Source organism: Rhamphochromis longiceps, linkage group LG7 (assembly GCF_057381845.1).
Source record: "Rhamphochromis longiceps isolate RC_006_pf linkage group LG7, R_longiceps_female_GT1.1, whole genome shotgun sequence".
NCBI classification, from domain to species: domain Eukaryota; kingdom Metazoa; phylum Chordata; class Actinopteri; order Cichliformes; family Cichlidae; genus Rhamphochromis; species Rhamphochromis longiceps.
Window position 1 is genome coordinate 42,047,612 of NC_140563.1, and position 24,315 is coordinate 42,071,926.

At 39.3% G+C, this 24,315-nt stretch overlaps 1 protein-coding gene across 1 annotated transcript; it reads left to right on the top strand.

The window, feature by feature from the left end:
* Positions 1-1,666: 1,666 nt before the first annotated feature.
* LOC146665909 (neural proliferation differentiation and control protein 1-like) lies at positions 1,667-23,784 on the top strand. Its single transcript, XM_085413706.1, has 8 exons — positions 1,667-1,986; positions 20,580-20,696; positions 20,996-21,211; positions 21,645-21,711; positions 22,167-22,248; positions 22,394-22,473; positions 22,614-22,713; positions 22,816-23,784. The coding sequence occupies exons 1-8, from the start codon at positions 1,875-1,877 to the stop codon at positions 22,885-22,887; spliced, it is 846 nt and encodes a 281-aa protein (XP_085269832.1). The 5' UTR covers positions 1,667-1,874; the 3' UTR covers positions 22,888-23,784.
* Positions 23,785-24,315: the final 531 nt, after the last annotated feature.

Consider the following 24,315-nt stretch of genomic DNA (forward strand, 5'->3'; position numbering starts at 1 on the left):
ACCGTGAAGCAAATTTTATATGAAAGAGTGGGTGAGAACTTCTCCACAGAGAAAACCATTGCTTCATATGTCATGGGTACTATGTGTGTAATGCCATGTTCGCCTGTTCATTTCAGGTTGCACTTACTTAACTTTAAGAGCTGCTAAAGACTAGATAATTTTTTTTATTATGTCCTGATATGTAAAACATTTGAACTGACAGAGGGTGTAGGCGATACGCTCTCTTTCTTTTTGTACAGGAAGACTGTGAGCTACTAGTAGTCCGGTTTGAGGACTTACTTTGAACCGGACAGCTAAAGATCCTTGCTGACCTAAATTCCGCTCTTTGTTTGGCAATGGTCTTTCAGCACTAAGCAAGCAAACAGCCTCCAGCTGCTATTCGCCATTTGGTCTGTGTTTGGGAAATAACAATAATGGCTTTGGCAGACAGGAGGGACAACAATGGAAAAAAGAGTTTGTCTATTCGATGTCTATCTATACATCTTAAAAATACAGCTGGAGATCATTTTACCTCCACCTGCTGCTACCTGTTGCTCCTCAGCTGTCTCCCTTTGCAGCTATCTGCATTTGGATCATATCTGTACTGCTAGGAAGAGGAAAAAATTGATAAACAAGAATAATAATAATAATAAAAAAGAATAGCAATGCGTAGACTATGACTGTGAACAGTTATCCGCATTAAAATAAGACTAGGACTTTTTCATGAATACACGACTTTATCCAGCTGCATGAAAACCATCAAACCAAGAAGATCACATTATTAAACCGGTTCTTCCACGACGTCAAACCTCACGTACGCGTTTACGTGGTATCCTGATTGTAATCGCTCGGTAAACTGTTGCATTCAAGTGCAAGTGGGAATCTGATCAGACACGATCTCGATCTGGTGGTAGAAATATCTCTGTATAACTTCGGATGATTCAGTACACGCATTTTCTTTTTAAATTAATGTCCTGGCTATCACGGCAATGAAGTTAGTTAAGATAATATCACAGGTGCATGTGGGAAATCTGTGATTTAAGATTTAAGACATCATGATGATTGAGGTTAGGTTAGGAATTTTCCATCATTTATAAAAGGCTTTATCTGTCACACGTATTTAACCTATACATTTAACATGATACCCTGACACGTTTTCATTTCTCCTGTTTGACTGGAGCATTTGAAACTAGAAGAATTTGAGCACCAGTGAAGGCAGCTTTTCCTTTTCAAGAAACTTGTGAAATTAGGTCCCAATATTTTTGTAAAGTCATAAAAAAAATCATATTGTTTCGTCCTTATGACAATACAGAAAGCGAAATATTATACTGTAGACCTTTTCAGCTTAACTAATGAAAACCTGACCAACATCTGTCCATAGAAAAGCTTTTAAGTTAAAATGTCAACTTACTTTTGCTTAGGTGGACCTCATTTTGGCTAAAATAAGAGAAACTAAATTGATTTCAAATGACTTTCAATAACAAACAATTAAAATGTATTTGAAGTGAATTATCAGCCTCTCACTGTCTGCATAATTATAGCTGTGATGAAAAAAGAAAACAAATATGTTCAAACTGTAAACGTGTCAAGGGGAGTCGGTATTTTTATCTGTAAGTTTCCGAGAAGGCCCTGAAGGCAGCACGTCAAACACATACCCTCCCCTCCCCTGCCTGAAGCTCCGCTATCTTTAGCACTGTAAGGATTACGGTGCGCAGTGTGTGTGTGACTGCACTTCGGTGCGACGTGCTCGGCTTATCGCTGTGGGCTCATTGCGCTGAAGCTCTCCTGCATCAGAGAACAAAAACCTTAAAAAAGAAGAAGAAGAAGAAGTGATGGGGGAATGACAACAAACCCCGTCCCCGTCTGCGGTTCAACGTCCCCGAAAAGACCCAAGGATGCTGCTGTTCTCCAGCCCGAGGTGCGGGCGCAGGCGCCGGGCCTCGCTGCTGCTGCCGCTGCTCTCCGCGGTCCTCCTCTGTGTCATCCCCGTCAGCGCTAGACTGCCAGGTAAATCCCCAACGGGACACCTTAACATCCGTGGCCTGAGCTTGTTTTCAGCTGTAGCGCGACTGTCTGTCGCTCCAATTAACGCTACTAGGACGTGTCACCAAAGAGCTTTTGTTATTAACGCGGGGAAGAGATGTGCAACTATACAAGTGTGATTTGTTCACACTTTAATTGTTGGTTATGGTGTTCGTTTGGTTGTGTATGTGTCTTGCTGCTGAGGGCAGGTTAAGCAAGTGCGTGTGAATCTGAATGAGTGACAAGAGCACAATGGAAAGACAAAGGCCAAAAATTCAAATTTCCTTCCTTGTCAGGTTACTCAGGCTGTTCTGTGCTGACAATTGCACCTTTGTTAATGTCACAATAACCCTATAAAATGTAAGACAAATGAAGTGATGTGTAAACCAAGTGGGCAATTTTTAAGTATGTGGGAACTACCAGGCTGCAGGTTTATATGTGAGTGTGTGTGTCTAATGTTTTACCACACAGAGATGGTTGCTGTTAATATGTGCAGGGGCGATAATCTGCTTCTCAGCCATTAATGCAGAAAACCCGTGGGAGAACCAACAGCTGGATTCATGTAATCTTTATCTTTTATTAAAGGCATGCACCCATCAACACACACACATGCACACACACACTATACTCAACATTGACTGCCTCTATTGACCCAAACCAGTATGAATTTGTTGATGTTAATGTATATTTTTTAGATTTCTATAAGAATGAATGTGTAAAAAGAAGAAGCCTGTTTTCAATTTAAAGTGGTTGTTCAAGGCGTGTGCTCTGATGTGCTTTGTGACAAATGAAATGTGCGTAGTGTTTACATTTGAAGCTTGTATTGCATGTGCAGTGTGAATGGACTTTGACTGATGTACGACGGCTTGGAGAAATGAAAGCTTTAAACGAAATGCAGTACAAATTCTTGGCTTTCAGTCACAGCAGAAAGGGATGCTGTGATACATCGGTACTAACAGTAATCGTGATATTCATGGAATTTCTGGAATTACTGTCAATAATCCAGTGCCAATGGCTATTTGATTGACATCCCAAGAAAGATGGAATTGCACCTTAATGATGACTGCCACAAAAAAGGACCAATAACAGTAGCCAGGTTGTTTCTGCCACTCTGTGGCTACTTCTGAGTAATTTCTAGCAAAAGACTAATATTGTTACAAGTCAAGACAGGATTTTGGGTATAAGAAAATGCAGCTGAGTACAATAGTAAGCTTTAGAACACTGTGTTGATTCATCTACGTGTAAATCATAGTTTACTTAACAGATTTGTAGCAGCCAGTGGTTCATTTGTGTTGCCCCGTGTCCTGTTAGGTCTCATTTCTTTGAAAAGTTTACTTTTTTAATGCCACTGAATTAATGGAATACACATTGCAATATACTGATTCACAACCCTGTATCATTATACGTGTCAACAGATTCTTGCCGATAACATGCCCCATAGTAATGTGAATATATCCAATTCTTTATATTCCTGGAATAGATGTAAATTATGTAAATAAGCAGTAAACCCTTGCAGACTTCACTGACATCCCCTGGGCTCCAAATGGTGTGAATTTGCTCTGTCTTGTGCTTTCTTGGTAGCCAAGGCCATTTGAGAAACTGCTGCTTGAATGTCAAAAATTTAAAGAAGTGGTCGCTGAATATGTTGAGACCAGTTCTTTACTTTCTTTAGGATGGAATATTTTTTTAAATTCTCAGGTTTCTATTGAGCTATAAGATTAGGTTTGGTTGCTCTTTCAGTGATAGTTTATACGCTTACTAGCTTCCCTTGAAAGACATGTGTTTGACATCAGAAAGCTAAAACTGTGAAGCAAAATGATCTTTCTTGTGCATGAAGAGAAGACTTATGGAAAGCGGACTTAACATTTTGATGACGGGAAAGGCCAAAGCCGTCGCTGTTGTTGCGGAGAAATGCCCTTAAAAGACTGTAGACGTAGAGACTGGGAATGGGCCAATGTAATCAGGTGGTTTATTCAGGAGGCACTGACACATCATCATCGTGCTTAAGTAAGCCATAGAGCTTTCACTGAACACTGGGGTTTTTTGGGATGGAAGTAATCCAAAACCTCAATTTAACCAACTGATAACATAAAGTATGTCTATCCTGGTGGCCAAGATACAGAATAAATTTAGCACGCAGAGGTTGTTGTGTAATTCAGGCTCAGGGGTGTGTACTATATTAGCAACGCCAGGAGAGTCACCTTTTTTCACTCGGAAAAAAAAAAAGCTTTGTTTGTCTAATTTTAGCATTTCATATTAGAAGCATCATCTCCACTTCTCAATATTCAGAATGAGTCTGGTCATTATTGTGCTGCCACACTTAAATGCCAAGTTTGTCATTCATTAAACCCACATAGAGTTGGAGTGATTAGTATTCAGAAAGCCTCTGCCTCCGGCTGTTTCTGCCACTAGGATTAGGATCTATATCTTCGCTGTCACACGCGCTCTCCTTTAAACACGCACAGCAACAATACTCATCTGTTGTCTTTTGATTTAAAAAAACAAAACAAAACACAGGACATTAAACAACTCTCACTGGGTTAATATACACTGTCTGGTATCACTGTATATTCTTACGAGGTAAAGCTTACATACAGTATGTTCACATGTGGATACGGTTAAAGACCTGCTATGTGTGTAAAGACATTTGTGTTTTCCTTTGGGTTTAAAAACAAAACTGCTCTTTTAGAAATGACATAACTGAAGCGGTCTATCACCTGTACAGTCAGTGACACTGCTGAGCAGACATGAGCTCAAAAAATCTGTCTGGAATGAGGAACAAGACAAGTGGATTAACTAGGGCTTGCAAGGGGATTTCTGTTCAAAACAGTAAGGAAATAGTAGTTATTTTAGGCTACTCAGCATCTGCTGAGCAAAATGACCAAATTCATACACCGATTCGCACAGATACCGTGATTTATTTATTTATTTATTTTAATTGGAGTCTTTATGAACTCTGTTTCTAAGACAAAATGCAGATCAGAGATAAGAAAGTGCTCGTTCTGGTTTCATATGAACCTGTTATGTGGTTTGTGCAGTCATTGGTGGGATTAGATGTCACTCGGTAGAGAAAGGGAAAATTATTGAAATTACCCAGTGGCCAGGAAACACTTACCAATAATATTGATCTATCTCACTGAGGTCTTTGTCTGGAAAAATAAGTGACCAGCCAAGGTTTTGCTGCAGTGGCTTCGTTAAAGCTCCCACTCCCCCTCGTATTTGAGAGCATTCTGTGGACTAGCAGACCTCTCTGGGAAATTAAAGGGCCAAAATTAACTTACAGAGCATCTAGAGCTATCTTTTCAAGAAATGAAGGACTCTGTGTGCTTGTTTCTTTCTTTTTCTCAACATCCATTCATTCACTCTTGTTAGTGGAAAATGATTCTATGTTTCTTTACCTTCTTTTAAATGTACAAAGATGCCTTTTCTCTGCCCTTTGTCTATGGTTAGATTAGTTTAGAATTATCCTCTTAGACTTTCCCAGCGAGGACATATTGTTTTAGATTGTTTTATCTCTCACAGCTTTCTCCCAGCTCTCTGCTGACGAGACTAGCGCCACATATGGAGTTGTTTATTTTATCTGTTTATTATTTTCTTATCCTGTTCTCATTGTCTTTTCTATAAAAAGTGCCAAGCCTCTGTTCACGACGTGAGTTGTTCTTTGCAGCTCACCCGTGCGCACGTTAAAGCATAAAAAGTAACCTTGTCTCATTGTGTCTTTATTTCTCCTGGGTTTTTTACAGAGTTTTCCCCCAACAACTCTGCTCCAGTTCACTCCAGTGCAGTCCAGTTTGGTCCTAACATATAAGCTAAAAGCCTTTTACTACAGTCAGATGAACTTTTGAACAACCAAGACACAGCTGCACGGAGCCCCAGATGTTACGTTGACAATTTTTACTCGAAAGCATCGTCTTAATATGTGGGAGCTGCAGTGACCTCAGTGCTTTCCCCCTAACCAGATGATCATTTTCAGTGATATCTCGGTGTGACATCCCCCCAAGTCGGCTGTGTATTTTGCTGACTCATTTCACTCGCGCTGTAAGCCACAATTAGCTAATTTCAAACACACACACGTTTGATCAAACCCGAGTCAGCAGAATTTTACCTTCAATTAGTTTCTCTGCACTTCTTTCTTTTGATTACTGCTGTGTAGTAAAAGGTGAAAATTCAGAGCACCAAATTTTCTCTGTCAGCAGGTTTGCATTTGCGTGTAGCCACATCCTTAACAAGAATGTCTGCATCGGTTTAGCCTGATTTTAAATACAACTACTAGCAATACCTCATGCATGGGTTTCACTGCACTCTTTCCGTTGTGCATATAGTTAGAAGGAATGCCTGCCTCTATTGATCGATATTATTTACACTAGTCAATCTAATATATAATATTTTATAAGACTCACTAAATGAATATCGTAGGATGGATATTTGAAATATTGTACTGCAACAACTGATCGTGCCAGGAGCAAACAAACAAGATGACCATGAAAAATAAAATGGGGGGAAAAATGACAAAATAAAGGAGCTTTCATTTGCTGCCTGCACACCGCCATTGTTTTAATCACTTTAACCTCTGTTCTGTTTGCTGTGGGATGTGCTGCTTTGCTTCACTCTAATGATAATGACATAGTAATTGTCTCCCGTGTAATGGGTTAGACTCATCATTGTCTAAAATGACAGAAGTTACTGGAACAGAAATATAAATGGCAGACTGTGATAAGCCAGACGAGGTATGGGCCTGATTGGCAGTAGTATAAAACAAAACCTTGTTCGACCTCATTTTTCCATCATGTAAAAAAAATAAATAAAAAAATGTAATTTGCCTTAAGCTACCAGTGTATTTCCTGCCTCTGTCTTTTGAGCACGACTGCCTGTGTTTCTGCATGTCTGTTTGAGCTTTTGCTCGCATGACTAGCAGGTGTAAATCATGCCCCATTTTCCACCCTAATTTTAGGTGAGTCATCGTACCAGATCACCGAGGGAAACTAACACCTACGCTACTGAAAATGATAATGTAGACAGTTTTCACAACCTCAGCCATTTATAGCCACTTACAGCTCTATATTTTGGCTTCAGGGTTTTTGGCATGGTTTTCTGAGAAATGAGGCAAGTGGGTTGGGGATTACAGAACAGTTAATATGTCCACTTTTTCTGTCTCTGCGATAAATAAAGCTGACTCTGAAACCTATACGTTGCTGCCACTTGACAAACTGCCTCTATGTCCAATCAGAAGTGGTTTTAAATAATAGAATAGAATAGAATAGCTTTTATTGTCACTGTTACAAGAACAATGAAAGGCTGTTTGGCATTTCTCCATGTGTGTGAAGTACACAATAGCATAAGTATTTACACAATCACAGACAAATTTACATTTACAGTTATACATACACCTGCAAACATACGGATACACCCATACAAACATACATATATGTGTGTATATATACATGTATGCATGCGTACATACATACACACACATATTTCCACATACACGCTTACATATATATATATATATATACATACATGCCATCTGAGGAGCAGGTGCAGTGTGATCAGTGATATTGCACATTGAGTAGGGGGGTGCTGTTGCAACTATACTAAATAAGGTTATAATAAATACAGTTTAAAGAGGTAGGGATGTTGGTTGCTTTGAAGTATAAATAGAAATCTGGTTTATATATGAGGTGTAATGTCCATGAGTGTTGGCAGTACAGTTATCCTCCAATCAGGGTGGAGGTAGGGCATGTTTGACGGCCTGTGGGTAAAAACTTCTGTTGAGTCTGTTTTTCTTCGACCTTATAATCATTTAACTGCAGAAAAGGGAAATTATCCCAGCTGTATAAAATGTCCTAATGTGTTTGGGTTTTTTTTCTAGCTAATTTCTTTATATTTTGCGAAGAAAATGGAAAGTAGGTGTTTGGATTTGTTGAGATGTGCATGCATAAATGGAAATGCAGTAGATAAGGCAAAGACCAAATTTGTAGAATTCTGACAAGCTAGAAAGTCAATATTTGAAATGCCCAACTTTATCATCCAAAGTTCTTCCTTGGATGTTGGCTGGCTTTTGTTCTGTTCTCTCTTAGCATGATTTTCCCATTTCACTTCCTTCAGAATGAGGTTTTGACAGCCATCCTTGTTCTGAGGCTCTTTATAATGACTTGACCAGCATATTGGCTCGTGTTACATTATTCTGCTGTAATCCACTTCCATGGTAGCGTACATTAGCAGGTCTTTTTCCAGCAGATGCCAGGGAAAACAAACCACTACAAACATGTTGTTGGCATTTGTTAGAGCATAGTGGATAAACAGAATTCCAAAAAGCCGCATATGCAAGCATAAAAACACTCAAATCGAGTCAAATTTACTATCCATGGGGACTATATCAAGTGAGGAGCTGTGCACAGACCTCTTTAATGTTTTCACTTGATTTGGACTGTTGGGCTGCTTCCTGTCTGCTATCAAAGGGTCAGGAAATGAACACAATGGGAGTGTATGGTCCTCCTGGCATACCCATTTCCTGCTTCCTCTAACTCGCTTACATTCACACACATGGCTGTGTGGTTTATTTTACTGTATTTGTAGAACAGCTTAAATGTGTACACAGTAATGTGACAAAAGTTAGAGAAAAAAAAAATCAAAGATTTTTTGTGTGCATGTGTCTTAGTGTTGGTCTGGGAGTGTAGGTGTGTACCAGGCTGTGTGAGAATGCCTCTGCTTGCCTCTCATTTCTTGCTGGCAAAGCTGCTGCTTAGCACACAGCCTGGCAACAGCAGCAGCAGATGGTTAGTAAAGTCATTTTTCACTTGTTCCAAGGACTTCTGAGTCCCTGAGTTGCATAATGTTTTTTTTTTTTCACACCTCCTCTGTCTTAGCTGAGACTAAACGTCCTTATCTAGTGCAGAAAATCTGCTTTTTCAAATGTGTATCTATATTATTAATGTGTATCCATTCTCCATCTCTTGTTCTGTCTTGTTTTATATTCCTCTTCCTTTGTCATCTTAACTGAGCTTCCTAATTAGCATCAACACTGTGTGGACGCAAGGCCACCTCTTTGCCTGTTTGACGTTCACTTCGATGACTCCTTTTGTCACAGCCGCAAACAGATTTGAGCAGCTTGGTCATACGATTGTCATGTTGTTGAGCATCTTTGTTTGTTCATTTATGGTGGCCTTGACAGCTCAGAACATACGCGAGGAAAACCGATGCCTGTAGACTGAACAGAAGCAAATTGGGACACATCTCTGCTGATTTAATAACATATGTTCAGCATTAGGCAAATACGGTACACTTCAACTAATGCCCACTGCATGTATTTACTTAGCTATTTCTCATAATGCAGTGGATTAAGCACTCAGGGCCATGTTGTTCAGGTGTGTTTAGAAAAGTATCATCATATGTATTTGCGGTTTGGCTTTCTGGAGAACCAAAGGCCTACTACTGCAGATTAATTATTGTATAAACCTTTTTATGCTAGAAAATGGTAATGCATGCAGTTTCTGTTTGACTGCTGCACCTCTCACCATCATTTTCGCTCCGTTGTCAGCCTCACACATTCATGAGCACGGAGAGTGGGTTTGTGTATGTATGGCTGCTTGTGCGTGAGGTGAATAATTTTCCTCGCTCATGTGACTGCAGTAGGTTTCAGCACATTAACTTCCCACATGATGAATAACAGATGAAGTGCTGAAATTCTAGCAGTCTTATTATAATCAGGATGCTAAAAATAAAGAAAAAAAAATCCCGATCCCTAACTTTGACAGGAATGAAATTGTTCTTATCTTTTGTTGACATTTGTAAAATTTATATGACAAACAAATGAAGAATTGTCTTGTGTAATTTTGTTTGAACATTACAGGGATGTGAGCTTTTTTTAATGGTTACAGTGTTTCATATGCTAAGGCCAGTATAAGTAATTTCTGTTACTCAATGTTTCTGTTACAAATGTTTAGTTTACACTATGGGTTTTTTGTACCCATGGCTCTGTATGATGTCATGAGAGCACATATCCTTATATGGTCAACTCTGGTCCACACAAGCCCCTGCTAACTGGCGTTTGGACTAAAAGTGGAAGAAATCTGACATAAAGAGAAAAAGGACAAGGAGCTAAAATGACTTGTCAAGGAGCCAGTGTAAGATAAATAAGGATAATTTTGAAAGTAAATCATGCAAAGCTACTCTACTAGAGTCCAAGAAACAAATTTGAAGCTTAAAACTTGACTCCTTAAAAAACCCCAGAGACTCTGGAGTGACTCAGTAGAAATCGTAACCTCTTTCACTTCATCATCAGTATTTACTGCACGATGGAGGCAAAAATTACATTTTTCTTTAAGTCTAAAGGTATAAAATCATCATCATCATCATTTCTTAAGTTGCCTGATAATGATTTGTGCCACGTGGTGATGACTGTGGTTTGCTTTTATTTATTTTATTGCCGCAAGCAGCTATAACATTTCTGAGCATATGGCAGAATTTTAGAGCACTGCTGTCCTGTGCTGTTACATTGAGAACCACAGCATTAGGCTTCATCCACTGGCAACCAAAGCACCTCGGGACCAAAGTAGTGGACTGATTAACTCACATTTACAGATGAGAACAGCTTATTTGATCTGTGACATGAGTGCATTCATCAACACCTAATCTGGGCCTAAATGGCTTGTGATCAAAGAGGTGTTAAATAAATAAACAATTGGTGGAGGGAAAAAAGAAAACTGACTGATGATTGTTGGGAGAGAGAATGAGAGAGGACAGATAAGCTTGAAAGGCTGTTTAGAAGAGGAATGCATTCTTAAACCGAAACTGGCTCTGTGCTTGTCTTTGGGAGTAAGAATAGGAGCTACCAGTGTTGTTTTCACATGGAGAAAAAAAAAGAAAGTCGATCTAAATTTTGGCGAATTCTGAATTAAGTGCATTTGCATGGTCTTACAGCAAACACATACCCAGCAATGAGCTGTACTCAGTCAGTTAACTAAGTTTTTGCAGTTGCATAAAAGGACAAGGACAGAGTAAGCTCTTTCTAGTGATGCTTTTTTCCCTGTAAGGTTATAGATTGAAGGAAGTGGAAAGAAGCAACAGAGAGAACTTCTAATCTTGTAATTAGAAATGAGGGGAATTTGGTGCATGAGCATGCTACACTCACAGTGCTGTGGAATAACTAAGCAGGTGGTGAAAGATGGAGGTGACAGCGCTGCTGCTTTTCAGTGCAAACTGGAGAGAACAGAGTGTGACTTTGAATCGAGGATGCTCAGGGAGATTTCTACCTGCGTGCTACTCTAAAGCAAATCATAATTAAATATTTGCTTTTCCCGCTAATAGATGATTAATAAACCATTTTCTTTTTGTCAGCCACCAATGGTTCACAAAAATAAGCCCATGGTTTCCATTATCTCCAGATATTGTCTGTCAAACAGTGTTCTCAGATTACACATTCGCCCTTCACTCGCAGGCCAGGCCAGTCAGTGACATAAGAAGATGTGGATGTGTGCCCATCTGCCGATTGCAAAGTCGTGGCAGTGTGTAACCTTGTCAAATGTGTTATGTGTATGTGCTGCTGTTGAGAGTGTCAGATTTTCATTGAGTAAAGACTTTCACTGTAAGTCTGTTTTTAAAAAAAAAAAAAAAAAAAAAAAAAAAGTTTATTATTCAAAGAATGAATCATCTAATTCACCTACAATCTTTTAAATCACTTCATAAATTTTGCCTTGAAAATGTGATGAATTTAACAAAGATGGACCAAAAAAACGTTTGGGTTATATCCACATGACGAGAAGAAATGAATTGAACAGATCAGCAGTACCAGTTTGGAAATGAGCGGCAAACAAAAAATTGCAAGTTTGTGATCTCGCTTTTACGCCAATGGTTTTCTGAGTGTTTTTATGGTGGTAAACAAGTTTAACTTTATATGTCATATTTAACTTCTTAAATATTTGATGTTTTGTGATGTTTTTGGTAATCAAATTTTATTTTCAGATACAAATTTGGGTTACAGCTGTTAAGAAAACAAGATAATCAAGATGAAATTTTCTTTAAGTGCACTCTTTTCCTTTCTTCCGTACATTATGAGTACAGCATATCCCTTCCTCTACAGCAGGGATTTCAAACAGATTTTACGTAATGGGCCGCATGTAGCTCACTTTGATCTTAAGTGGGCCACTCAAACTCCCTATTTTGTCAGCGCACTTTCAACAGTATGTGCCAGTTTTTCCACATGATTAAGAAATGCTCCTGCAGTAAATGAAAGGCCCCTGAGCCTAATGTTTGACACCCCTGCTCTACAATGCTGCACCTTCACCCTTTTCCTAGGAGCCTAAACTCAGTCCCTGCTGTGGCAGCCTCACTAGCTTGAGCCAAGTTTTTACAGTAGTCGTATATTACACTGTATACTTGACCAGCCCTGACCTGTTATTCTTTGGAAATACTGGAGTCTCCTCGTGTTCATTAAGCCGGCACCACTGCCCGCTGTGCTGTTCACCTTTAGCTGTGCAGCAGTGCTGGGCTCATTATCCACTCTGATAACATACCAGAGCTCCACTTGCCCTCTGCCACCAACACACCTGCTGTGGTTCTGTGACCCACTCCCTCTTTTGTGTGTCTGTCATGCTGTTTGTGTATATATCCAGATGCAGCTCTGTGAAACCGGCAGTAATCAGGTCAAGTGATTAACCAGATATCGACGGCCAAACAGGTGGGGCTCACCGCGTTATAAAATCCAGATAGCTATAAAAAGTGTGGCTCTCTTACTGACAATATTAAACCTAAGAGGTTACATTGAACTCTTAAAACAATTTTCCAAATCTCTGTGAAGCTGTGATGTAACTCTGACATCAACAGACACTGTGTTCCACAGCAGGTCTTTTATTTCTAAACAGAGACACTAATAAAAGGACTGACAGTAATGGTGAAGCATTTCTTATTCGTTCAACGTGAAGAGCGCTATTTCACCGCCACGTTAAAAGCATCGTTTCTGCATCACATCAGTGTGACTGCGGTGCTGATGAGACTTATTTTCACTCCTCTCATGCAGCCCACGGGTGTCGCTCAGTCTGTGCTAAACAGGGGCGCGACTCCTGCAAGCGTGGTTCTTCAGATTGTGGTCCCTGCCGATCTCCTCTGCAGGAGAGTGAGGAAGGACGCTGCGTGCGTTATGGTATGTGGGGGGGAAAAAAGATAAGCGTGCTCTCACACGGCTCTGCACTTACTATGCTCACAAACTCCTCAGTTCCTGTGAGGACATTACAGCTCAAACTAGCACTTGATTTTAAAGACTTAACTAAGACAGAAGTAATGTGGTGTTGTTAGATATTATCCACCACACGATAATCTCACGAGTCTTTTTCTTCTACTGAACAACTGTAATTTTGTTTGGTTATCTTCAAACATTTCCAACCTTTTTTTTTTTTAAGCACTAGGAAGTAAAACTGTTGAAATAAACTGTGTGAGCTTCTTTAATTCATTAAGCCTGTCAGCATGTTTTTCAACTGTGGGAAAAACTGGAGCACCAGGATAAAACCAGTGCACGGGATGGAAATGATCAGCTAGTTTAAAAACGTATATAATTTTTACTGACAAAATCATTAATCATTGACGTGAAAGGGCAGCTAATAATTAGGAACATTTGAATTCTGTGACTGTTTGCCATGCACGTCACTCTCCAGTCTTTGGATTCGCAGAGTTAAAACTGAGATAAAAAAATATATATATCAGCTTGACAAGAATAAACTGAGAATTTTGGACTAGTTCTTTGTGCATATTGTAATAACACTCTGAAGTTTGGTTACCTGTGTGAGGTTCAAATGGCTTCTCTCTGATAATAAACAGGCAAACGTGCTAATGTCTTATCCTAATGGTGTGATTCTTTGCCAGGGCATCTTATTGTGGTCCTCGCTCACCCCCCTCTTCTTCCTCCAATGCCTCTGGCAACTATGGCGTAGGCTGATTCTCTCTGTATTGTAATCCGTCCCTGCCCCTGCTACATCTAACACGCACACACACGTGCAGTGCCCTCCGCACTGGCGGCCTTAATCACTCAGATGACATGCCTTTCTCTCTCTCTGTCTCTGTTAACCTTCATCTCCATCACTGAATCCAATATCTCTCAGTGAAAGAGCCAAGCTGCAGAAATAAATGCTATTTTTCAGATTTTCATGACGTGGCATTACACTGCTGACACGCACTCCACGTTTCACAACAGACGTTGGACAGAGAAAAGGCAGCGTCTTGTGTTCAGGAGCGTGAACGTTTGCGTGTTTGAACCGTGTGTGTGTTTATGTCAGCTGGTGGGCCACATGTGGCTTTTTAAGGATTAATAATTTATATAGATTTGCAGCAGGAGAGGATCCAGTGCGAACTTGGCTCAAATTATTCTCAGCAGCATCAGAGAGCGAGGTAAACAAGAGGGGGAGATAAGTGTCAGCGGATAAAAGGTCACATCATGCAGAAGGAGAGAGGATTATTAACTGTCCGCTGGGATGATAAGATGCAATCGGTTAGTATAGTTACTTTAATGTTGGGTGGCATTTCTGCTTTTGTGTCTCTGTGATGTTTACGTATGTGCTGCTGTGAATCTAGTACATCATAGGTCTCTAAGCTTCCTAAAGTGGTTACATAAACCACTTTAGGAATACACTGCAGAATACACTGATCCACATGAGTCTCTCTCTCATTTTCACATTCAAATACACATGCCCTCAAACACACACAAAAGGAACTGTAACAGATTCATTCATACAGTCTGTAGGTTTTTGGTGTATTTTCTTTGCACGGGGCTGTGGCTACCTCTGCTATATTACGTCCTGCATATTGCACTTCTGAGGTCATTCCTATTGTTCCAACTAAAGGAGTGATTACCTACATTTTTAGATCAAAATTCTGTTGTGTGACTGTTCGCCTCTATGGTGACAGTCGACTGTCGAGTTTCTACTGTTCAAAGTTATTTGTAAGCAAGCACTGGAAGTGGAGCAAGCGAGGCAAGCAGCACTTTTTTATTGTTTATTGTTGGGCCAGCCTGTGTTTGACATAGAGGTGTGCACTGCCATTTGTCAACACACAGTATGACTGAAAGCTGTGTCACCTGATTGCATGCTTGCTGTGAAACCGTATATGCTAAAGGCACAGCAATCGCTTTCTTCAGGAGTTTTTTTTTTTTTTGCCTTTTATATCTACATGGAACTATGTGAAACTGCCCCCCCCCCCCCGGTTAGGTACACATGCTCATACTGACTTGTATAATGCAACATAAAACCAAGCCATCAATAACAAAAAGGCCATGACATGCTGACAGTTGAAAATATCCTGCAGCCATATACTTTTGTAAGATGAGGCGAGAAAAATTGTAACCCGAATTTCCATTATTTCAGTTTGTTTACAAATGGGCTCGTTTTTTGTTGTTGTTGTTGTTGTTTTTCTTTTCTGTGACTCGATGAAATGTTAACAAGGCACACTGTATTAAAAATAAGAAAAAATATGATCACCATCTGAAATTCAGTTTAATTCCGTTTTGTTTATGTATAAAGCGCCAAATTAAAGCAACAGCTCACCTTAAGGTGCTTTAAATTCTAAGGTAAGACCCTACAATAATACAGAGAAATCCCTTTGAGCATGCATTTTGCTATAAGGAGAAGGAAAAGGTTCCTTTTAACAGGAAGAAACCTCTGGCAGACCCAGGCTCAGGGAGGGACAGCAATCAGCCGCGACTGGCTTGAGGTGAGGGGAGGAAGACGGGACAAAAGAGACATTGTGGAGGAGAGCATAGATTCATAAGAGCTAATGATTAAATGCAGCGTGGTGTGTAAAAACATAGTGAGCTAGTTTGATGCTCTTTTTTTGTCAATGTTATTCGTATACAGATTTATCATAGTTAATCAATCCCGCCATTTATACCACTCCTGCTGTTCTACTTTTGTAAAACTTAAAGTAAAATAACTCCCATGTAACATGTTTTACAGCCTGTAAATCATCAATGATGTGTATGATGCTCAACACTAAGTGGTCAAAAAGTACTGGGTCACCTTGGCGTTACTTCTACTCTGATTCCTGAATGCTTCCACTTTGCATTAATCCGACTTACAGCGGATTGTGGAATACCTAGGAAGGTATTCCACAAAATTGACTTCTTGCAGTAGCAGTAGCATACTAATACAGTACCACACTTGAATCACTGAGCTCTGTTGAATGACCCATTCTTTTGCAGATGTTTGTAAAGGCAGACTGCATGGCTAGGTGGGACTGTGGCCCAGTACTTTGTACATGTAGTGAATGTACCAGAGAAAGAAGCATGACTCATTTTATCAGTTTACGTGATTAATTTTTATCAGTTTTACCATCAGAACATTTGCCCTCAGCAAATATTACAGCTGTTGTTTTTTGTTATTTTTGTTGTTTTTTTTGACATTTGAAAATCAGGAAACAGAAGTTGATAGAAATCAAATAAATTTGGCTCTGTTGTCTATTATATACCTGAAATTAAATTTTCATTTTTACAGCTACTGTTGCTATGCTGGGTTTGCTGCTTTGTGTAGTTATTTTACATAACAGTATCAGTATGAATATTTGCAGATTTTAATAACTGACTGACCTCTAAAAATCGCCTTTCTAAGACTTGATCAGAGAAAAGATCAGCGCATTCTGCGTGATTTATTGCCAGCTTCTTCGACTTTTATTTTCTCTTTATATTAGTAGGCGTCGTCATTTTGTGTAAGTATGCATGGAAAAACAGGTGCGGCTCTTTATTTGTGATAGAAATTCTGCTGGTTAGGTTTCGCACTGACCTAAAAGCGTGCACTCAGCTGCGACTAACTTTTATAGCAGGTGGATAATGGCTCGGTGCTACAATTATAAAGTACACAGGAACCAACTTGAGAGATGAAGTGGCAGAATGGCATTTTAACTACGCACCAGTCCCTCCACACACCACCTTATAAAGTAAATACAAGATTCTGATTAAACTGTGACCTTTTTTTGGTTTCTTTCCTCTGGCTTAATTGTCTTCTTGACCTTTTTTCCAAACCCACAGAAAAGAGCATGTACTGATCTCAGAGCCATGACCAGCACTGTTTAGTCACAGATCTTTAGAAAATCTGAGAATATTTTCAACTGTTAGTTTTACTCCTGGCTCAGAATTAAACATTTGGGAGTGAATGTAAGTGTGAGCCACCTCCAGATAGTAAAGGCAGTAAGTGTGTCTATTATGATTGATGATTATGAAGACCAGTTTAAAAAAAAAAAAAAAAAAAAGGTCAGGTTAAAAATAATATTACAATGCTGGCAGGTTTCTCCTTGTTTTTTGGCTTAAATTTCTTGAGGTCGCGCCAAAAAAAAAAAAAAAAAGTACTGTGCTGCAAAAACCCTGAATTGACGCTTAGTCTCCATCTTGTCTACCGCCATTAATTCAACTACACACTAGGTGGCAGCAGGACACACCGATTATACATTAACAGGCCAGAGCTCAGTTACTTCTTGTCCTGCTGCTTCTAAGCATGCTGACATAAAACTAGGTTTAATCGCTTTATAGCTTGTAATTTATAAAGGAGCAGTGATATAGTCAATATAAATATTTACTTTTTTGAGAGCTTCTTCCTCGTTTTGTTTTGTTCCGTTTTTGGTCTGAAAACATGTAATTGTGTCATAGTATTTTTGACATTTCTGTAGAATTAATCAAGAACCTGCAAACGAGGCGACTAATCCGATAAGTCAGTCATTTACGGAAAGGAGGAAGTAAGTGTGCATGTCTGTGTGTACATGTGTGATTTTCTTGGGTGGGAGGAAGAAATGTGAATGGTTTTTAAGTGGGAAAAGAAAAGAGCACATGTGTGTGTGACCCATATTGCCCTTTGAGATGTTTAATGTTTGTTTGTTGTACCCAACTGCCCCCTGGGTGTTCGCAAGAGGTTATGGGTCATTATCAGGCCGGTGGCGAAACTCTCTTTCAGAAGGAGAGGTGTCCATACTTGGTGAGTGACAATCCACCCACATTTTACAGTCACCACTTTTGTTGGGTGAATGATCAACCTTAGCCTCGGTGGGATGCTGAGGGATTTTTCTAAATATAATACTTTTATTTATTTATTTACTTTTTTTTTTTACATATCAGCTGCAGATTTTTTAGTAACACCACACATTTGTGACACCACCAGCCAGGCTCTACTTACTCTTGTGTGTTTCACTAGAATTTAAACCCACATCTCCATACGCTCCTGCCGACCACAGAGGCACAGTTGGTGCTCTTATCCACCTGCAGGGTACAGATGGTACGTCCCGCCTCCACAGACACCTGCTATGGAGTGCACTAAATAGCCAATGGTGTATGTGTGTGTTTGTGTGTGTGTGGTAGTGTTTTTGTGGTGGTGTGTGTGATTGGAGGGGCGAGGGGGGGTGACACAGTAACAAAGCACTCAGTGAAAGTGCTGGCATGTCATATCACACGCATTAGCTTGGCCAGATGGCCAGCCTTCTGGAGGGAAAGTGACACTGTAATCATTAATGTAGTGCTGGCGTAATAACGCATTCGTTTAGTTGGATTGAGTGGTGCTCTCCGTGCCTTTTTTTTTCTCCTTGGGAGTTTTTAAAATGCACGCTGTGCTAAATATTTGTTCAGGATGTTGATTGTGTGAGGGGTTGACTGAGAAAAGTAACCTGTGCTGAAAAATAGAATGGGTATTCTTCAAGGATCAGACAGGATGAATGGATAAAAAAGGCTCTTCATTGTCATCATTGACACAACCTTTAAAAATCAGAATCTCTCAAACGCTTTGAGTGATTCATTAATTTTCTCTTAAAATACTATTAAGTATTAAATCTTTCACAGTAAAGATTTTAGGAAAGAGTATTCTACTTAATGTGTCTTTTTATTTGTATTTCATTATATTTCTGTTCTGATCCTGAGAAATATGTATTGATTGTAGTCATTTATCTCTATAATGTTGTAGTTTTATGTAATTGAATACTGTAAAACATTTTTGTGTATTTAAACACTCAACTAGGAAAAAAGTTGTAAATTGAAATTGGCTGTAATTTAAAGAGCATCATCTCTATCAAATAAATTTTATTTATAACAAGAATCTCATGGGAATAATGCTGAATGGTGATATAATGTATTATCGTTCATGTAGTTAGATTTAATTCTTTTGATTCTTTATTTTACTCGAGGCTTCTTGTCTCACTAGGATTATATGCAAACAGCAATAATATCAAATTATAGCATTTGATATATAGCAGATAAGTGTTACAGGGGGAAACAACTCTTTGATTATCACCATTAGCAGTGAGCTGTGGGGTCTATTGTGAAGGCAGCAACTGGATCCCAGTGAAGCCAGGGTTTGGCTGTTTGCTCCTGCCCCCCTGCGGTGCTTCCTCCTGTGGCCACACACACGCTCTCGGCCCCGGTCGCCCTGGAGCCTTTGGCTGTCCTGCAAGAATGTGACTCATTGTCTGGCCTAAAGGGCTGTTAACAACAGTTTAGCATTGTGTCCTTTTTAATCAGTCCCCCGGAGAAAAGAAGGCACGAGCATGCTCACTGTTTGTCACTTGAGAGTCAAAACACATGCAAATCTATGCATACATTCCTCAACCATATGCAAACGCTCCGTGCTTGTCCCTCCCCTGGTTACAACAATAGTCACCTGTCACCTTCAGTCACTAAACTGGATTAACTTTAAAGTTGTGTTTCTGAGACCTTTCGGAAAAGAGATGACAAAAACAAAGAGAGAAGAAATCCAAATAGTCAGTCGGTTGGAGGAGAGGAAGCCTTGATGCAAGTAACGTTCTGCAAAACTTGAAAACGCAATGATGTGCAAGTCTCATACACCCAGATTTTATTCACAATAGAACATAGAAGACGTGTAAAATGTACATTAACACGTCTCTACAATAAGATGGGAAAGGACCACTGTCTAGCAAACTCTCTGACACAACAGTGTGTAAACATCTGGGAACTGAGAAGACCAGCTGGACAAAGAGAGTAATGTTGTCCTAATTGTGTCGTATGAGATTCTAGCTGCTGTTTTTCATTTCATTATATAGTATATAGTTGAACTGTCACATTGCTTCACACTGCCAGACTGCAACTGCTCTTTATGTACACTCTTTGTTGCTCATATATTGTGTTGCTAACATTGTTGTGCTTGAGAGACACCATTGATCAGAACCAAATCCTTGTATGTGTTTGCGCATATACTTGGCCAATAAATTATTCAGCCCCAGACTCAACAAAGTATTGACTCAAGGGGCTGAATAATTACGCACACCCCACTCTTCAGTTATTTATTTGTAAAAAATGTTTGGAATCATGTATGATTTTCGTTCCACTTCTCACATGTACACCACTTTGTGTTGGTCTTTCACGTGGAATTCCAATAAAATTGATTCATGTTTGTGGCTGTAATGTGACAAAATGTGGGAAAATTCAAGGGGGCCGAATACTTTTGCAAGCCACTGTAAAATTAGTCTGTGGTTACTATCCAATTTGTATGCTATATGAATGAGTTCATTGTTAAAGGCTTTGGCTTTCACTGCGATTGTTACTGCTTTTTATAATCGGTGGTTTAATTCATTAATTCTCTCAGTAAAACGTCTGAATCTTTTCTCATCTTTAGATAAGATTAAAGCCTATGACCTGGATGAAGAAATTGACTTCCTTCACTCCATCATTGAGAGACAGGAAGTGTTGGAGATGAAGCAACAAACAACAAGAAAGCAATCCAAACATCCAGGTAAGAAAAATGCAGCAGAATCGTATAGAAGTGGTAATCACACATTATTCTCCATTTGAGACAGAGGCTTGAGTATTATTGTTTTTTTGGTTTTTTTAAAGCTCATAGAGTGTTTTGTGTCCCATTGAAGTGTTTCTTTTATTATGTTATGCTACATGTTACATTTCAGCTGTCTGATTATTGCATAACAGTCATCTGTGAAGCACTTTGACTGATCAGATAATGCTTTTCCTTCCTTTTACTTGTAACCTGTGATTGTGACTCTGTTGCTGTTTTTGCTTCCTACTCTCTCTTTCCAGTCGCCATTATTTCCGGAACAGATAGAAAAAACAGCAAGACGGATGCCTCCAAACACAAAAAGAAGATACAGGGAATAATGTTAAGTGAAAGCCTGAATATCTCCACTGCAGCTCCATCTTCTAATGCAGCAACACCACAACCCTGGACCGCTGATGTGGAGGGCCGCGCTGGGCCTATACCTGTGCCAGCACCCATGGCAGACACCGTAATTATTAGTGAGTATAAATTCATGTACTCAGTACACAACAGTGCCAAGGGGCCTGATGTTTGCAGCGAGAGGCTTCAAGAGGCTTCTCTGTGTACCCACAAAGGGAAAAAAACACTTTTTCTCTGTTAGCAGGAAATTCAGGTTTCTGGTGCAACATTAGGGTGTAACCAGATAAAAAATTGGGCCTTGTCTTATTTCTTATCAAGCCGTTTTGTTGCCTCCTAGCTCTAAGTTTGCCTTAGAAGATCTTATCACTGTCGTCAATGTTGCGCATCATTTTGATGTCCAATTATACTGAGCGAATTAGCTAACAGGTAATTAAATTAGCCATCATAAATGCCTAGCACAGTGGTTATCAGTTTCTCACTCACTTACTTGTTATTTGCCCCTAACAGGCTCTGTTCCCCTCTGTTTACCTCTTTCTTTGTATCAATTTGCAGTTATCATCTCTGTGTGTGTGGTGGTGGGAATGGTGGCAGTGATCCTGGCTACTGTCTGCTACATCAAGTAAGTGTGAATACCGAAAATCTGAAGTAATGCAAGAGAAAGCTGCTGAATAAAGTTTACCAGAATATGAAATTCTCATTTGAAATGAAGTGAGTGCAACACAAAGCCAAATCTAGTGTGTTTGCAACAATACAGCAGTTAGTTAATTTATATTTTTAAAAAAAAGTCATTTATTTTACATTTTGAAGTCAAAAAGAACTAATAGTTTACACAGTTACATGCAGTATAATCTATGAAATGTTTAGTCCTGTTTGGTTTTATGCATTTAATAACTTAAAGTTATAAAGACACATGCTGTGCAAGAACATTCAGAAACTCTTTGACGTGGCCGTGAGATCAGAACCTGCTTAAATCTGCTGTCACCATAACCTACCATAAGCTCTGAGGTTGTGTTTAAGATTGTTTTTAAGTGGAAAACCCCCTCAAGTATTAAAAGAAGCTGATGATGCCCACAGGTTTCAAAAAGAATCACATCTTGCCGAGAAGGTAGACTACCCTGCTTTTGGAGGGGCGGGTGTATCTGCCAGTGGTACTTCGGTAAGCGCCCATCTCTAGCTTTGCCTAACGAGTATTATTAGTTCTGTTTCTCACTTCTTCTTCTGCTTTAACCACAAGGTTTGTGAGCTGAGGCTTCTGTCTTCAAATGTGTGATCCACACTTCCTGCTTTTGTTTGCTCCACAGATGGGAGATAAGACTCTGGCCCAAAGTGCTCAAATGTTTCACTATCAACATCAAAAACAGCAGATGCTCTCAATGGGAAAGTAAATTATTTGCTATTTTGTCTTTCTCTCTTTTTGCAACACCTTTGTGCCTTTTTATAGACTTTAAACCACATCCTTTCCCTGTGCCCTTTGACCCCATCACCTCCACATTAACTCAAGTGTCGATTCGTTTTTTTTAGTCACAAGCCAGAACAGAAAGTCAGTGAAACTGAGGGCACATCAGATGAGGAAGAGGTGGGAGGTGACTTCACAGTATACGAGTGTCCCGGACTTGCACCAGTGAGTAAACGCACGCATAAAGTCGCGCATACACATATTTACAGCACTGATCATTCCTAATGTTTTATGACTGGCTGCTCATTTTCTGCGCTCTCTCAACAGACTGGAGAGATGGAGGTGAAGAACCCTCTGTTTGATGATTCAGCTGTACCTTATCAGGGGAATGCAAAATGAATGCTGAGCACTTTACAGTGTGCGCACACACACACACACACACACACACACACACACACACACACACACACACAGGCATACAAGCCATTTTTCTGGAAGATGCCTCGCAATTTCACACTGCATGCATCGAAATGAAGGATTCTGGTAGAAGATGATGTGATAAAACTGACTTTTTCCTGTTCACCCTTTACTCTATCTCCCCCAGCACGGCTTTTAATACTACAAATGTGTGGTGGTTTCCTTGTTAATTTATTTCTGTGTCTGTTTCGAAGCCACTTTGTCTTTTAATGTAAGTTTGCATACCCCGCTAGGTGTTTGTCCTACCTAAATGTCAAACTCTAAGTTAAGATTTCTTCCTCAACCTTTGTTATTTTCCTAAAATTCTGCAGCTGTTTCCAAAGAATATGATACTATAGCTAAAAAGTGTACCATGCAGATACAAATAAATAAGCTGAAAACGTTCTAACAGTCGACAGCCTGAACAGATACCCAGGAAAAACTCCCTAACAAAACACAAGGTTTAACATTAAAAATATTAGTGTTGTTGAGTTTGTTTGTTTTTTTTTTTGTTTTTTTTTTTTGTTTTTTATCCACATAAGCTGCACATGAAGATTTTTAAGACTATAGATATATTGAATAGAAATGAAAATGAAGTACTCAGTGATGTATTTTGCATGGTTTGATTGTATAGTGTTTGAAACATGGCAATGCTGCAATGAATTTTCTGCCTCCTGTATGTATGTATGCATCCTATTGCTGCAGGACAAATGTACAGTAAAAGTGACTTCCAAGCACTTGAATGAAATTTTGGAGACAGGCTGTTGTGATAGACGTGTAGGTGGTAATAATCTCTGTCTTGTATCGTCTTTCTTGCCTCTTAGCAGTCCCAAGTTAACCTCATGCTGCAAATTGTACATACAAAGAGTGATAGTGTTCACTTTTTATAGATATTTGTACATGCAGACTAACTACTGGAATTAAAACTTTTTACCACATGCAACATGGACGTTGTTTAGCCTTTTATTTCTGTGGATAACATTTGGTAATGTGCAGAAATTTGTGCCACCCCTCAGTAATTTGCTTCCATAGACCTGGACTTTATTGCATTCTTTCTGAAGACATTTCTGACCATTTTCAGAGGAATGATGAATAATTGAAGCATCAGTCTACACATAACAGAGAACTTAGGAAAACAAAACATTTTAAATAGTCTATTTAGAGACTTTATTATTAGACCCCTGCCCCTAAAACACTTTTTTTTTACCATTTCTTTACTTAAATTTCCAGAAAATGATCAACAGCAATGCAGTGTGACAGGCATAAAATAGCATTTTAGCCCCAATTAGGTGATTCCGAAAGAGTTTTTAGCACGTTCTTGGCACATATGTGCATGGTGTGCAGTGTTTCCTTAAATAATTTGAAGAAATT

Excerpts from the sequence above, each read along its gene's own strand:
- LOC146665909 (XM_085413706.1), top strand. The coding sequence starts at position 1,875 with ATGCTGCTGTTCTCCAGCCCGAGGTGCGGGCGCAGGCGCCGGGCCTCG. Across the intron at positions 20,697-20,995 it reads AAAGCAATCCAAACATCCAG|TCGCCATTATTTCCGGAACA; the intron begins GTAAGAAAAATG and ends CTCTCTTTCCAG. Across the intron at positions 21,212-21,644 it reads GGCAGACACCGTAATTATTA|TTATCATCTCTGTGTGTGTG; the intron begins GTGAGTATAAAT and ends ATCAATTTGCAG.